Below are 17,824 nucleotides of genomic sequence, written 5' to 3' on the forward strand. Positions count from 1 at the left end.
AATCTCAAATGTATTGGTACTTAATACGAAAGTATTTGATATCATTAGTTACATCATTTCCTGTTAATTTATTTAAAACGGGAGCAAGGGAGATCTCCTGTTTTTCTGAAGAAGTTCACGTTTGAAATAAAGGTGAAAGAAAGCGCTAAAAACTTATTGAGCTGTGTGGATTCCTTATCAGTTTGCTGGCCACTGTTGCTTTTTTCGTTTTCAATAGATGATATGTTTATAACAGTTGTTTTTGATTACATTAACATTGTAGTCACTGGCTTCCTAGCTGTTTGTCTTTTCACCAAATTTAGTGTGTGTGTGTGTGTGTGTGTGTGTGTGTGTGTGCATGTGTGTGTGTTGGGGGGGGGGGGGTTCTGTCCATATAGCTTATCTGAAAATACTGTAGAACTCTTAAATCACTAGCATGATGTGACTTCAATTCCAGGACTTTATTAATGTGTCCATCTAATGCTACTTCCATGTTAGTTGTCCCTAGAACAGTAAACTCGCAGTTAACTGGAACTCAAGCAACCGGCATAAAAATGTTGAAAAAATACAATACAATTTTCATGTGTTGCACTTTTTTGTTTTCCCCCTTCAGAAACATACCTTACGTTTTTAGAGCTTTAGAGTTTTAAAAAGGAAGAAATGAAAAAAATTCACTCTCTCCTCAACCTGAAAACAAGTCAAACCAAACCAATAGTATAGGGTACAGTATTAGTCAGGCCTATTTTTAATAGTAACTCTCAAGCAACCAAAAACTACAGTTATCTGGCATCTGCCAATCGCCATGGGTGCCGGTTAACTTTGAGTTTACTGTAGTGGCAGTCTGAGGATGTCATCAGTTCCACCTGTTATATATTTCATTTTGATGCCTTTACTTGATTATTCTTTCTCTTTCTTTCTTGATGATTCATCCAGCTAAGCTTAATGTAAATCCCTGCTACGTGCAGTCCTGCCCTCTGATGAGTCCAGCATGGTGGACAAACTGTACCTCTGTGTATTCCTGTCCTGTAATGCATTCCTGAGGGCTTTGTTAGACACTGCTAAACAGGTGGCTGAGCTCCAGTTACTGGAATCCAGCATGATGTAGCCCCTTTATTACTGAGTCTGTCTGTGCCTTCACTCCAGGCTGCACTATGCACTGTGGTCCTAGCACAAAGTAACCATCTTAATGTGTTTTAGTGGCATGTCCAAGGGCAGCTGTCACTTTGTCCATTACTGTATGCACCATGGCCCTGTTGCATGCCCTGCCAGTCGTAGCACTGCAGAGTAGTAAATTCTACTTCTCTGTAATGTGGTTACTGTAAGAGGAGGGGGGTCATCTGTTGCCTCCCTACAGTTCAGGTATAACATAATGTCCTAGAATACAGCTGTTGACTACACTGAGCTCTTTCCTTCAACTATTCATGCATATATTTGTTATAAATGTGCCAAGTCTCTTTTCCAGAGTGTGTATGTCTTATTTGTTATTTTTCTTGCAGCAAACTGAAATTAGAGAGTGCAGCTTCATCCTGTGTAGAAGACAGAGTCAAACGAAACATTCACTCTATTCAGAGGACCAATGCTGACATGGAGAAGTTTATGAAGCGATGAAGGACCACAATACCACCTGCTGATTCTTCCCACATTGCACCTTGCTGAAAAGGTTGTTTGAAACTCAGGGGTATATAACCCTTTACATCCTTGAACAGTTGTTGCTTAGATCTTACCAGACACCTCTAATGCATTAAAACACTGTAATTTCTTATAGAGTTACGGACTACTTCATGCCTTTGAGCTTTTATTCTTTGTAGGTGTTGCTGTTTGGTATTAGGAGACTCGTACGTAGCCTGTGCCTCTGGATCTTCTTTCATATGTTTACCAGCAGTGGGTAAATTGGCAGGACCACGTGGATGCTGGGATAATTTGCTGAAAGTGTGTGCATTTGTCTGTTAGTGAGTATTGGTTACTCTGAGTTAGCAGTGAGTGGAAATTTGTGTTTTTGTCAAAGTCCAGAGATAAATATTACCTCCACTTTTCAGAGGTGGTCCGTGCTGATTCCAAATGACAACATATCAACTCAGGGGTTTTCTCCAGCTGGACTGCAAAATTCATGTTATGGTGTTTGTCTATGCTTTGGTCAAGATACAAACCAGGAAATGTTTAAAAAAAAATCCAGAATATTCATGAGCGCAATAATGATGTAGATATTTCTTGAAGAAACTTCATGTCATAAAGTATCAAAAATGAATTAATGAGATTTCTGGGAAGAGTGGAACGTGTCATGTATTTATACATCCATATATGTATCATAGTTGCTATCTCGGTATGTGGATAGGTTCATCAAATTGTTTTTAGTCATCCCCTAAACCCAAAAAGCACAGTTAAGCAAAGTTGCGTGCAAATAACATTGCATTCACTTGAGTACAGTGCATACAGGGCATTTAGAATTCAAACTGGAGAGTACAGTATGGTCACTCATGTAGCAGGGGCAAGCACTAAAATGTACAGTATGCACAGAAGATTTATTATTTTAAAATTAATAGCTTTAACAAGTTATACTCCAGAAAGTTCAATGAAAATTGTTATCTAGATATTTACTGAGTTCCTAACAGAGAACCATACAATAGGTGTATTAACTTAATGAGGCAGTTAAGGTTACCCGTACCCATCAGAGGACATCAAAGATAGGTGTGAGATATTAATATGCAAGGGCTACTGATGAGACTCAGAGCAGGTTAGGTGCTGTTAAAAAAAAATGGCAACTTCGGATTCGATGGGACTCAGAACAGGTCAGGTTCTGTTAAAAAATGGCAACTTGGGATCCTTATAAAGTGAAACTTTACTGTGATCCATTGCTTCAGAACTTTCAGGGATTATTTATTGTTAAGAACACAGTTGCATTGTATGACTTTTTTTAAAGAAATTAGCAACCTTTGACCCAAATCCCCTAAAGTTCTCCATATTTTTTTGAGGAGGGCCCCACCCTTCCCAGTCCTGTAGTAATTCTCATGCCTCCCTCTCAGACACCCTGATGATTCGTTTGTACGTTTCAGGGGCAGAGAGCTTGCTAACCCATTTGTTCCCCCAGGAGAATTGAGTGCCAAGAGTGGTGCTGTAATTCCCTAAAGGGGTGTGGCTCCCCAGGAGAATTGAGTGCCAAGAGTGGTGCTGTAATTCCCTAAAGGAGTGTGGCTCCCCAGGAGAATTGGGTGCTAAGAGTGGTGCTGTAATTCCCTAAAGACTTGTTTTTTTTTGCTCTGAGTCTAAATTCCTCATCTTGGCTGCAGTAACTTTTGCAGTACCTAGACTTACAAGTGGCACATACATGCCCCCTTGCATACATCCCACCTGGTAACAGTTGCATCACTTCATGAAACTGTAGTTACCTGTGTCACCAAGGAAGGAGTCCATGGCCACTACCTCTGCCCTAGATGGATGTGAGACTGTATTTGCTGCTTTTTGCCCACCTTCACAACAATGTCTGTTTATTGAATCTCGGTTACTGGTGTCAAAGTGGAGGCTTCTTTCTTTTTTTGCCAGTGCAACTGATAGTTCTTCAAATGTTAAGATAAGTAGGAAGTTTGCTCTTAGTAAATTGGAGCCACTTTGTTGAAAGGCTTCTCCCTAGTCGTTGTAAATGTAGGCTTTCTGGGAGATACCTGTTAGTTGGAAGGACACATATCCGCAAACAAAGTATTTTTTCTTGAAATGGATAATGGAGAAAGAAAATCTGAGATGTTTTTATGTTGCTTTTTGAAATTTATTCCTACATTTTATTTTTATGTATGTAAAGAAAAAATCTGGTTTAAGAATCCACCTATTTGTGCTTTCAGGTAGTGATCTTTGTATGTATTAGTTTTCTTGTAACTGCTTACCCAGCACAGGAATGCTTCACTTCTAAATGAAGAGTTGATATTGTTGTGTGTACAGAGCTTCAGTGGTTTTAGCCTTTTATAATTCATTTGTTAATGGGAAAAAGCTGAGCAGTGTAATTACATACAGTTAAATACACATACAGTTAGACGTCGTGATTTTATATGTTGCCTTAAAAATGTACAGTACACCTGAAAGGGTATATATAAACCAGTCTTTGTTTCCTTTTAACTTGAATTTTGTCCATCTTCTCAAGACTAGGTAGTTGGAAGTACTTCGTGTGCATTTATTCTGACTCTTGCTGAAGTAATCATTTGTACACTAAGACCTTAATTCCATGATGCATGTCATCTCTGGAGTTTGTATTGCAAGTTACTTATATTTTGAGTCACCTGGTCATCACTTTGAGTACAGTAATTGCAAATTCATTTGTCTTAGTTTGTAATACCAAGAAGTACATCTCCTAACATTAGAGACATGCTCTGAATAAGGCTGTAGCTGGATATTTCACGGTTAGATTTTGCCTAAAAAAAGACTTTCAGAACTAACATAGTTTTGTGAATGGATATATTTAAAGACATAGCTATTTTAAAATATTTCATGAGCATCCTCACACATCTTCAGATATTCTGAAGAACTCATTCAGTTTCAAGAACAGTCTTCAGCTATTGTTGGCAGTATTTAGTTTTATTTTGGGGTGGGGGTAGTTACAACGGTTGAAGCTGCATGGTTTTGCAAAATATAACATAACTTTTATTTCCAGTGTACTGTTTGCAGAATTTTATGAAAATGAGATGTGTATATCCATGGAAACTATCTGCAGGAGGAAATTTGCCCATCCTGTATGACTTCCTGCACTTTTTAGACATCTACAGAATGAAGCTGGACTCCTTCCCTAGACCATAAGATCAACCTAATGGCCAGCAAAAAAAGGTAATTTCAAGAGAATATAAGGCATCCAGTTTGGGATCCCCTTTGTTGATTGCAGACTTTCTAATTTTACTTGAAGTTATGATCGTTTGTCATTGGATTGTTATGTGGATTGGTGTTTAAGTTCCATGGCATCAGCAGGCAACCTTACTTAGGGTTAGACTTAGGAGTGTCTGTGGATGACAGATTAAGACTTGACACTTGCAGTGCATTTTTGTCTGGAGGAGGACCACCAGGTCTCAACTTGGGAACAGTTTGTACATTTAACAAGGAAACATTATTTTGCTAGGCCTTGTATTTACAGTTCTTTCCTAATCACAAGCAGTGTCTGCCCCTTCCCCACACCAAATGATCACAAAAATAAATAAAAGGAATATATGCGCCACAAAAAAGAGAAGCTGAAGTCGGTGGCTGATGAATTGGTGGACAGGTAGTGAAAGAGTGCACTTACCCCACCAGTCCTACAGAGACCTAACAGCAGTGGATCCAGAGAGGCATTGCTTTGTCCACCCTTGACCCACTGCCAGTTTTAGCTGCTTTCCCCCACCCCACCATCTTTATCCCTTTGGAGGCAGAGAATTAATTCTACAGTGCTGTACAGGTCTCTTCTGAAATAAGACTTCCAAGCACCAGTAACAGACATCCATCCTTTGCTGTCTTCACCTGTGTTATTCAAAGAAATAACCAAACAGGATAGTCCTACCATTTTAAATGTTATCCAGGTTTCCAGGCAAATGATTTAATGTGGGGAAGTCTCTCCAGCTGTCTTTCCCTAAAGACCAGCAAGTGAGGGTCAGATGCTTCTGTTGCTCATCTGCCACAGCCTCAATCACTTTTACTACTGGAAATTTGCAGAGGAATATGTTAGCCATGTAGCCTAGTCTCCCTTCAGGTGGCCCAGAGTTCTTTGTTGGTAGAATCTTCCTCCTTAGAAAAGTAAGAAATTCCCTAGACTCCTTGGACTTGAATCTAGTTAAGGAGCATCTGACATAATCAGCAGAAGACACAGATCTCCTCACCTTGTGCTGCAGCACTTGTGATGAAGAAGCATACTTCTCAACCATACGAAATTCCTTGGTATTTACCAGTTTTGAGGGCAAAATAATGGGGTGCCAAGAATTCCCGAGTGGCCCCTTTAATTCCTAATTTTTTTTTTGTATTACGACTTTAAATTTATGGCTGACATCACCACGCATCACCAGCCTACAGGGATGTGTATGATGACATCAGCTTCATTAGACTCCGTAAGATATTTGGAGGAATATAGCAGTAATGGCAGCACAATTTTGCAGAGTCTGCCCAACACCCACCCACATGTCACAGGTCAGGATGAGAGAAAAAGTCAGTCTCCAGGTAAAAAAAAAAAAAAAAGTTATCTTAACGGGGCCTGGCTTCTGCAGACAGTAGTTCCCGCAGCAGTGTGATTCATTATGAACGATCTACTAAAGGGAGTTTGGAATTTTTATTTTATCTGTCATTAGTTGGGAGTTTGTATCTTATCTGTCGCTAGTGTATTCTTTTTGTTTCTGTCACTAGTGTATTGTTTTTGTTATTGCGCTAACGGCCCAGCTTGCAGAATGTTAAGCAGACAGTGTGGTGGAAATCAAGAGTATGTATGTTAAAGCCAAGCACTGAAAAGGTAAAATGCCATCAAACAATAACAGGTGGGATTTTGCACTTTTGAGCACCGCAGCAGAGAAGGTTGTGTGTACTTTCTAACCAGAAAGGATGCTGACACTCTCATCTCAGTTATAACACAACATGTATTACTTGGAACAGCAATCCTGTCAGATGAATGGGTTAGTGTAGGCTGCCATGAGTTGAACTATACTTAAGTGTGAATTAATTAAAAATTAATTATAAAGTAATCCCACTTTACCATCTGTGTTTTGACTTTGTAAATGTAAACTGCTTCTTGAACTAAATCTTGTAGCATATTGCAAATATGCATTTTTTATAGCATATCCTTGTATCAGTAAATATGTTTTGTTCATTTCTTATGTGATCCTATTCACCAGGGCTGTGCATGCAAAAAGGTCCATTGAGATCAGTGCACTAACCTGTTAAACAAATATAAATAACTAGTCTATAGACTCTGTGGACTCTGATCCTGGAGCATGCACTAATGCCATAGAAACTGTGTGATCTCGAGCAGAATGACACCCGAGTGCATTTGAGACCAAAAATGTTTATGTGGACAGTTGCTATGGCCACATTAGTGAAGCAGCATTTGAATGCATCTTATATTGTGTGAGGGATTACCAGGAAGAAAACACCGAAAATGAGACAAGAGCATTGTGCTGTATGGGCATTTGTGAAGTATTGACTTTGTGATTTGATTATTCTTGCATTTTACACACCACTTAGTAAATTAATTTGAAGTTAAAATAAGTATTGGTTTGTAGTAGATTTATTGGTTCCTGTTGAAGTTCTACATTCAGTATCACTCATGGCCTGTGAATTTCTTTATTTGTTGAAAATGTATTTATGTACTTTGTCATAGTAAAAGTGGCTTAAATATACATTAGTGAGTGCTCCATGGGTTCATTTACTTAATGTATTAATTAATCTATTATGATACACAGAATACTGTGTACAGGTTAGTGTCAAATGTTTAATGTGATTAATGAATTGGATTTTACTTTTCTACTGTTTTACATGTGAAAGCCATGACATTAACATATTTCACAAATCATTTTGTTTGTTGTACTCCAGTTCTGTGATTCCAGCACTGAATTTTATATCATTACATGTGCAGTACAATAGTAAGTAATTTAAATTAAGGGCAGTACAGGGTGCATAGTGGGCTTAGACAGGGTTTGGGGCTGCTAATCAAGTCTGTCAATTACTGAAACCACACTTAAACTTGCACAGAAAGTTGGCATTGTGCTTCTTTGAGGTATTTATAGAATACATCCTGTCCCCCCCCCCCCCCCGCATTTCCCCAGCAGGTAGTGCTCGTTCACACCCAATTCTGTTCCAGCTCTTACAAGTATGGAGCTTTAGAGGCAGTCCTACTGGAGGAGCACGACAAAGGTTTGTATTCTGGGTTTTACATTATGCGTCTTTTTGCCAGAGCCACTTTTGGTGATCTTGCCACAGAAGGATATATATCTGTAGATCCACATTAGCAAAAAATAATATGAAGTACATGAAATTCAGGCAAGATGTGCACCTTTTAGTTCACCTCTATGCTTTTATGGTCTTTCCAGTTCAGATGAAGGGGGGGGGGTCATAGTCGCCTATACAGTTGTTTGATTCATACCACCTCAATGGAAACAATACAGAGGTTCTGAGGTAACTCTATACAGTGCCCAATAAACCTGGTGTTCTTGTATTTGCCAAGTCTGTGTCTTAGTCCCTGGGTGACAGATTTTGTTAGGGTCCTTACTACATACAGAACGAAGCAGACTGGTCCTGTCAGAGGACAAGGATACTTATTTGACATCGTTCTTTTCAGTGTTGGCCAAAGGGCATTCCATCAGTTTGGATGTTATTGCAGGCTAAAAGCTACATGGATGTTCTGTCCTGATGATGTTGCTGTCCAGTTCACACATAACAAAGTTGCACTGTTGTCTTCTAAACTTGTGGGAGAAATGGGGTATTTCATACCAGCCTGTTACAGTTCATCATTCCGCCTGTCTGCCTTTGGATTCTCCCCTTTTTTCTTGTTCCAGATGAAACCGCTTTTGAAAGGAACATTGCATATCCGTCTATCTCAAGAAAAAAGGTTGCTTCCCCATGGGACTGGAACTCAACTATGTGTTAGAAAAACTTACATTATCTCCATTTGAACCAACCCATCGAGTTTAAAGTTTTTGACAGGGAAAACTATTTCACTCACTGCTCTGACTTCAGTTAGTTGAGTGTCTTGAATTGCAAGCTTTCTGAATCAGCCCTCCCATTTTTTGCACGAGGACAAAAGGTAACTTTAAGGACTAATCCTTCCTTATGCCTGTAGTATCAGATTTTAACCAACACAGATTTTACTTTGTGTCAGTGCATTCACCTCCCTGTGTTCTTTCTGAATCTAAAAGCACTGGGGGATAGAGAGAGAGAGACAGAGTCGTACATACTCTGGATGTCCAGAGACAATTCACATTTTTGATGGAAAGAGAAAATGATGACGAGTGTCCAAACAGAGCACGTCTGTCATTACCTCACTCCATCATTTTTTGTTGCTCCCATGATAAGTCCCTCATTCCAAAGGCTAAAGGTCACTCTACTAGAGCTCTGGTTACTTCTAGGACTTTTTGGAAAGGGGTGCACTCAAGAACTGTTCTAGTGGAGCTAATTTGTCTTCTCTTTACACCTTCACCAACCATTACAAGGTTGACTCATTTTTTAGGGCCAGAATAGGATTTGCTAGATGAATTCTGCAAGGGCTCCTACATTCTGAACTTCCATCCTACTCCTCCATGGCTGTCTAGGCTTTTGGCAGTGATCTCATATAGCAATATGCTTGAACAACAGTGATCAGTTTGAACATCTACTATTATGTTAAGCTTACTTGCACAACTGTACTGTGTTCATGTTTCGATCACTGTTGCAGTACTACAGCCCCTCCCTCTATCCCCCTATTTCTGGTGTGTATTATTATTCTTTTCTAAATATAACCTTTTAGGCCAGGGTGGGGTTCCTTTTACTTTTTGTCACTTTTTTTTTTCTCCTAGGGCAGACCCATTTCACTTATTGGCAGCCTGGCTAGGTTGCTTCTATTTGACAGTCTCCCTTGTGCAAAGAGGGGAGAAAGATCTGAGATGTTATTCGTGTTTCACTGTTGCAGTCATTACATTTGGGTTATCTGCCTGCAGGTTGCCCTCATTCAGCCTGAATATCAAAGTCTTGGATCCCTGCGTCGGATTCTGTCTCTTCTTCCAGGTCGTCAGGGGTATAAAACATGCAGCCGGTGCCATTACATCAGGCTTTCTTGCCGCACGGTGCCAGAAGCAGTTCGTAAGTGCCAGTTGGCCGACTACTGAAACTTTCGTTTTCGAGTTTAGGAACCAAAGTCTTCAAAAAAAAGCTAAGTACCCTGTTGGGGATCCTTTTTCTTGCTCTTAACCAATGTCAGTAAAAGTTAACAATTGTATTACCTGTGGAAAGCAAATACCTCATAAAGATTTTCATTTGTACTGCATTCCTTGCTTAGGCTCAGACCATGATGTCCCTCACTGTTGGTTTTGTGCCTTATTCAACCCTCGAACTATTCGTCGTCTTTTTATTTTTGCAGCAAATTATTTCGGTACTTGGTTTAACTATCCAGAAATGTCTTCGGTAAGCCATCCGACTACCGACATTCTGAAAAAACGTAAAGATAAAGACAGAGACAGGCTGCATAGGTCCAAAGCTGCCAACGACGCTTCCATTAAGCTAGTCACCAGTTCGCCGGTACTCCGTGAGGAGCTTTCCAGCCCCTGATACCCGCTACTTCATATTCGCAGATCTCTACTGAGACCCATTCAGAGACTGGTATGCTGTGAGATGCTTCTTCGACTATGGAACCTGCGGATGTCTCTGCCTTGGGTGGGTCCGGAGCCGCTGTGCAGGCACCGGTTTCTGAGGGTGTATTCAGGCCTACTAACTTGCATTTCAAACTGACGCCATCTTCTTCTTCAAGGCCTAAAACTTGACCAGCGCCTAGAAAACTGATGTCCAAACCACATGGTCAGGCCCATATGCCTAAGAAACAAATGATTAGAATGGCTGAATACCTTATTCCTTTAATTAGGGGAAGCCAGCCTTCACCCTCTAAAAGACCTAGAACTGATTTTCCTTCTGATTCTTCTGATCAGGATTCTGAAATTTCTGTTTCTTCTAATTACCAGGATTTGCTTTTATCTACCTATGAGGATTCTGATGCAGAGGATTCCATTCCCTCTGCCCCCCCCCCAGAAGATTTTTCTTTTGGAGAAACCTTGCACACTCTTGGGGAGCATTTCTACTGGGAAAGCCATGATTGCTCTGACTCCAAAAAGAGGCTTAGGGATTTCTTACTCCTCCCCCAACACAGGCCTTTAGCTATCCCTCTGTCCTGGACATTGTAGATGATGCTTTCTTGGAATATAGCATGGCCCCAGACACTTTAACTCCAGCTCCCAGGAAACCTGATGGGTATTACAGAGTACCTGACTCTCACAAGTTCCTCTTCAAGAATCCTACTGCGGACCCTGATACCATTTCCCAAGGACCTAAAGGCTTTAAGGCTACTACAGCCAAATACCCTACCCCCTTTGAAAGGGATTCCAGAGCCTTGGACAGATGGGGTAGGAAGGTATACACTTCTGCTGCTTTAGCCATTAGAGCCTTAAACTGACAGTTTCATATGTTAAAGTATCAGCAACATATTATGGGACTACTTAAACAGAAAATGATATTGATTCCTGACTGTACTGAACGTAAAGAATTACAGGATTTAATGCATTCTGCTGAACAAGTTGGTAAACATACTTTGCAATGTGGTTTTGACTCTTTAGAAGCATCTTGCAGGGCTGCTGTCACTGGATCTGTTCTTAGAAGACATGCTTGGCTTAGGGAGCAAAATTTACCAGATCATGTTAAAACTAAATTTCTGGATGCTCCCTTAAACCATGACTACCTGTTTGGCAACAAAGCAGAAGAAGTTCTGAAATAGATGGAGGAAAAAGCTAAATCTGTGCAAACTGTTAAAGATGTCCTGCAAGTACAGCCTCCCAGATTTAGTAGACATTGGCCTTCTAAGAATTGGTCCTTTCCTGTCTCTTCCAGGCCTTCTCAGTCCAAACCCAGGAGCAGCAGACCACCTAGGCTACAGTCTCACGGTACTCACAGGCCTAAGCAGTGGGGGGCTCCCACTTCCAAAGCTGGAAGTAGTAAGACACCCCCCTATGGAAAATGTCACAATGACTTAACCTTCCAAGCCCTGCTCAACTACCTTCTCCCTTACGAGGAAAGATTGCACTGCATGTAAAAACTGGAAACTCATTACCCAGGACAAATGGGTTTTTAAATAGTTTTCCAAGGATACAGATTCCACTTCCATACCTTACCAACCCCAAATGGTTGGCCAGACCTACCCCCAAACCAGTGGGCAGAGGCCCAACAGCAGGTTCTCTGTCTCCTAAGTATCAGGGCTATTCAAGTTGCCCCAGCAGAAGAAAGGGGACAAGGTTTTTACTCAAGACTTTTCCTGGTACCCAGAAAAGACAGCTTCTGGTGTCCATCCTGGACCTCTCTACTCTAAACACCTTTTTGGTAATATCAATAAAAAAGGTAGTCACGGCTGTAATATCCACGATGAAACTCTCTACTTCAGTGCACAAGCACATGTGCTTTCACCATAGAGGCATCTTCAGGTGTAATGACTAGTGCAAAAACACACACACCTTTATACATGAAACAAGAAGCACATGACAAAATTTAAAGGCACATAATTGAAAAGCTTATATCAAGATTTAAAATTTAAAAACACTGCATATGTTATAAAACAGTTAAAAACGTCCTATACAGACTTAAAAATCATAACTAAATTCACCTCCTAAGAGGTCTAGACTTAAGTTTAGGTCTCAAAGGTACGGACTCATTGAGTCCGTGTCCAGCATCACTCCTCAACCTAACAATCCAATTGGATTCCAGACCTTCTGTTCTGTTGCATACATCATTTAATCTGGCATTCTCATAAGTCCTGGCAATAACCAAAAACAGAAATTTGTGCGTGGAATCATAATTCATCACATGTTTTGCTAAGGCATAAACCTTGTTACTTCTATTAATATTATATGTATATATATATATATATGTATATATATATATATATATATATATATATATATATATATATATGCTCACTTATTCGTTTCCTGAATGACCGATCAGTTTTACCTACGTAAAACCTTCTGCATTGTATACAATGGGCTAAGTAAACAAGATGAGTAGTATCACATGTAGCACTCACCCTGAAGCTATAGATCTTACCGCTATCAGGGTGCTTATATTCCGATGCTACATCAACATACACCATTTACAATGCCCACAAGGTCTAGTCCCCACTTGACTCCTCGGTCTAGCTTCATCTCTGGGATAGCACAATCTACGCTTCAAGGATCTATTATTCTTAAAAAATAATCTTGGTTCGTCATCTATCAAACTGGCTATCTCATCATCTGTGGTAAGGACATCCCAATGTTTCCTGACAACATCAGTATACGTGTTCACATCAGTAGCATATCTAATTCCAAAACATAAACTTTTGTTACACCGGTTACTATTCCCGATCCCACTGACTCCATTCCTGTTTGAAAAATAGGGTTTGGCTTGTTGCTGTCTCTTGCTCACAATCTGGGCAACATTACTATTTATAAGCTCATCTTCATAACATCTCTCTTTCAGATTATACACAACCTTATCAACTTCTGCCCTAAAATCTTCGTCTCTAGCATTCACTCTAGAAGCCCTATATATCTGTTTGGATACAACATTCTTAGACATATTGGGGATGTAAGCTGTCTCTGTGGAGAAGGTGATTAATATGACATTCTTTCCGATAAAGTTTAGTATAAACCTCCCCGTATCATCCCTAGCAATAGTTGCATCTACAAAATCTATATTAGTATAAGAATAATTCGAAGTGAATCTCAAGTAATCTGTACTAGTATTCACATACTCCATGAATGATCTAAGAATATCAGTATTACCATCCCACAAAATAAACAGATCATCAACAAATCTTCTGAAAAAAAGAATGTGCTTACTGAAAGGGCCTTCTAGTAAATGTTTAACTTCCCAGATAGCCATGACAGTCCCCACTTGACTCAACCTTGACTTAGGTTGGGAGGGTGGACTAATGGTTAAGGTGTTTGCCTTACAAACACAAGGTACAGGGTTTGAATCTCACAGGGGATAATTGGCTAGGCTTAAAATGGCTTGCAAGGGCAGTTAGCCTAGTACTAATCTATGACAGCATTAGCATAACTATTTGTGCATGACGTGCCCATAGCCACGCCATTGAACTGTTTATAGGCCTGTTCCCCAAAAATAAACAAACTATGTTCAAGTGTTATCTCCAATAACCTCCCTATAAGGTTAATACCTTTCAAACTGTACTCAGTATATTTCTGCAAAAATATCCATTTGTGCACTGAAGTAGAGTTTCATCATGGATATTACAGCCATAACTCTCTCTTTTTTATTGATAATGGATTTTAACTTTCGTGAGACACAGTATTTGAGTCTTATTGTGGTAACTTTTGTTTTCTTCTACCTTTTTGGTAATCCCAGAATTCAAAATGCTAACACTTCAGCAGCTGCTACCAATGCTAGGCAAAGATGCCTGGTTGGCAACGTTAAGACTTAAAGGAAGCTTACCTGCACATTCCAGTAATGGAATCTTGCAGGAAATACCTATGCTTCAGAGCAGGCTCCATTCTCCATTCTCTGCACTTCCATTTGGCTTATCTACTGCGCCCAGGGTATTCACAAAGTGTCTAGCTCCAGTAATTGCATTTTGCAGGCAGAGAAATATTCAAATATACCCATACTTGAACGATTGTCTGATTCAGGCAGAAAGCCAGGAATTGCTATTAAAACATCTGGCATTCGTAAAGAAACTTCTAAACTCACTGGGGTACGCCATAAACGAAAAGAAATCTCACCTAGTACCATGCCAACAAATTGGATTCCTGGGAGCAATCTTGAACACAACTTCCTAGATGGCTTACCTCACGCCAGAGAAACAAGATGGTCATCGTGTTTCACTGTTGCAGTCATTACTTTTGGGTTATCCTGTTGGCAGGCTACCCACAGTCGGCCTGAATTCCAAAGTCTTGGTCCGGCGTCGGTTGCTGTCGCCTCTTCCCTGACATCAGTGCGCCAGGGATATAAAAGATGCAGCTGACGCCATTTTCTTCAGTGTTTCTTGCCACGCGGTAGCAGAAGCAGTTCGCAAGTGCCAGTTGGCCGACTCCTGAGATTTTCGTGTTCGAATTTCAGATCCAAAGTCTTCATTTAAAGCTAAGTACCCCGTTGGGGAAACTTTTTTTTTCTTGCTCCAGACCGATGTCAGAAAAAGTTAATAATTGTATTTCTTGTGGGAAGCAAATACCTCATAAGGACTTCCATTCTTATTGTATTCCTTGCCTAGGTCCTGATCACGATTTAGCTAATTGCAGATTTTGTGCTAGATTTAACCAACGCACTGTTAAGTGTCGGTACGATTTTGCATTTCATTACTTTGGCCGAAGATAGCCATACGACTACTGCAATTCACAAGAAATGCAAGGAAAAGGACAGGCATCCAAGGTCCAAAACTGATGAGGCTCCTTCTAAGCCAGTCGCCGGTTCTCAGTGAGGTGCTTTCACAGCCCCTGATGCCCGCTACCTCAGAGCCACAGGCCACTTCAGACTCCCACATGGAGCAGACTAGGCCTCTGGAAACTCAAAGTATTGGACACTTGGAAAATATTCCCTCAGATGGGTCCGGAGCCGCTGAGTAGGCATCGGCTTTTGAGGGTGTTTTCAGGCCTACACAGTTGTATATAAAACTGACTACAGCTTCAATGGCAAAAAGTAAAGCACCACTAAAGACAAAGAAACAAGTGCAGCAAGCCCATGGACAGGCTTCCATGCCTAAAAAAAACAGATGCTCAAAATGGCTGAAGACCTAATTACTTTGATCAGGGGTTCCCATCCCCCTCCTGAGAAGCAGCCTAGGCAAGAGACAGAATATGAATCTTCAGATCAGGTTTCCATTTCCTCTGTCTCCTCTTCTGACCAAGAATACTCTCTCCCTCCCTATGAGGATTCTGATGTTGAAGAATCTATCCCTTCAGCCTCCCCTCCTGAGGATTATTCTTTTGGGGAAACCCTGCATACCATGAGGGAGCACTTCCACTGGGAGAGCCAAGACTACTCAGAATCTAAGAAAAGGCTTAGAGATTTTCTTTTACTGCCTCAGCACAGGCCTCTTGATATCCCTCCTGTTGTAGACATTGTAGATGATGTATTTTCAGAGTCCGGCCTGTCCCCTGACTCTTGCTCCTGTTAAGCCAGACATATAATACAGGGTTCCAGATTCTCATAAATTTCTTTTTAAAAACCCTGCTGCTGACTCAGAAACTATTTCTCAGGTCCCAAAGGGGTTGAGGCTTCCACTGCAAAAAAACCCTATCCCCTCTGATAGGGATTCAAGGGCACTGGACAGATGGGGGAAAAAGGTTTACACTTCTGCTACCTTGACTGTGAGGGCTTTAAATTGTCAATTTCATATGCTTAAACATCAGCAATACGTATTGTCAATGCTTAAACAGAAAATTTTAACAAATTCTGAATGTGCAGAAAACAAGGAAATGCAGGATTTTATTGCATGTGACTGAACAAGTGGGAAAACATACTTTGCAATGTGGTTTTGATTCTCTGGCGGCCCCTTGCATGGTCACTGTTATGGGTTCTGTCATTAGGCGACATGCTTGATTAAAGGAACAGAATCTGCCTGATCATGTTAAAGCAAAATTATTAGATGCTCCATTACAGCATGATACTTTGGTGTTAAAGCAGAAGAGGTGTTGAAGAAAATGGAGGACAAAGCGATATCTATGCAGACAGTTAAGGATTTCTTACAGGTGCAGCCACCCAGGTTTAGCAGGAACTGGGCTACAAAGAATTGGTCCTTTCCAGTGTCAGACAGGCCACAAAGAGGCAGATACAGATGCCCCAGAGGCAGATCCCAGCCCCAAGGCACATACAGGCCTAAACAATGGGGTGCTTCTACCTCCAGAAGCAGAGAAGACAAATCACAGCCATACAGGAAACAGTCCCAATGACTTTCCTCTGCCAGAACCAAGCATTTATCTTATGGCAGCCCCCTTAGGGGGAAAACTAGGAGTTTTTTCACAAAATTGGCACATGATCACCCAGGACAAATGGGTCTTGAATATAGCATCTCAGGGCTACAGGTTCCACTTTCACACCCTGCCAAGGGCAAAAGGTATGCCAGACCTGCCACACAATCAATGGGCAGAGGCACAAAAGCAAGTTTCATCCCTCATGGACATGAGGGCCATTCAGTGAGTACCATAGCAAGAGCAGGGATAAGGATTTTACTCTAAACTTTTCTTGGTACCCAGAAAAGACAAAGCCTAGAGACCAATACTGGACCTGTCTATTCTAAACACTTTTCTGGACGTTCCAAAATTCAAAATGTTGACTGCAGCAGCTACTGCCCATGCTGGGCAAGAAGACTTGGCTTGTAACTTTGGACCTAAAAGAGGCATACCTGCATGTCCCAATCAGACAGTCTTGCAGAAGATACCTCAGATTCATAGCTGGCTCAATGCACTACCAATTCCCTGCACTGCCCTTTGGCTTATCTACTGTGCCCAGGGTCTTCACAAAATGCCTGGCACCAGTAATTGCATTTTGCAGACAGAGGAATTCAAATATATCCTTACTTGGATGACTGCCATATTCAAGCAGAGAACAAGGACATCCTACTAAAGCATCTGGCGTTTGTAAAAAGATTACTAATTTGCCTAGGGTACACAGTAAATGAAAAGAAATCAAAACTAGTACCCTCTCAAGAGATAATATTCCTGGGTGCAAGCTTAAATACAACTGCCCAGATGGCTTATCTCATGCCAGACAAACAAAGGCAACTGACGTCTTACTTCAAAATGTTGGCAACAAAGACCCAGTTATCTGCAAGAAAAATTCTGCAGGCTTTGGGCTCCATGTCATCCTGCATTCTGCTAATTCCATATGCCAGACTGCATATGAGGAAACTACAATGGTATCTAAAATGTGCTTGGACTCAACATTGACACAGCCTGGAAACATTAATTACCTTCATTCCCTGCCTGCAACAGGAGTTTTGATGGTGGGCACAAGCCTGTCACCACAACAAGGGACAGCCATTCACTTGGATGCATCAGATTATGCCTGGGGGGCCCACATGGCAGGAAGATGTATTCATGGCACATGGCCCGCAAGCCAGATGTATCTTCATATCAATCAAAAAGAGATGTTAGCTGTTCAGAATGCCCTGACAGCTTTCAAGGATCTACTTCATCCAGGA

General features: G+C 40.9%; 1 protein-coding gene across 2 annotated transcripts in view; it reads left to right on the forward strand.

The window, feature by feature from the left end:
- CWC25 (CWC25 spliceosome associated protein homolog) overlaps positions 1-7,301 on the forward strand; it is a 564,446-nt gene extending 557,145 nt beyond the window's left edge. For both annotated transcript variants that reach the window (XM_044055290.1, XM_044055291.1), the window contains one exon: positions 1,476-7,301. In XM_044055290.1, the coding sequence (XP_043911225.1) occupies positions 1,476-1,587 (112 nt within the window). In that variant the 3' untranslated portion in view covers positions 1,588-7,301. The remainder of the gene's footprint in view (positions 1-1,475) is intronic.
- The last annotated feature ends 10,523 nt before the right edge of the window (positions 7,302-17,824 follow it).

Source organism: Protopterus annectens, chromosome 13.part0 (genome assembly GCF_019279795.1).
Source record: "Protopterus annectens isolate FY-2018-M chromosome 13.part0, PAN1.0, whole genome shotgun sequence".
In the NCBI taxonomy this organism is placed as follows: Eukaryota; Metazoa; Chordata; order Ceratodontiformes; family Protopteridae; genus Protopterus; species Protopterus annectens.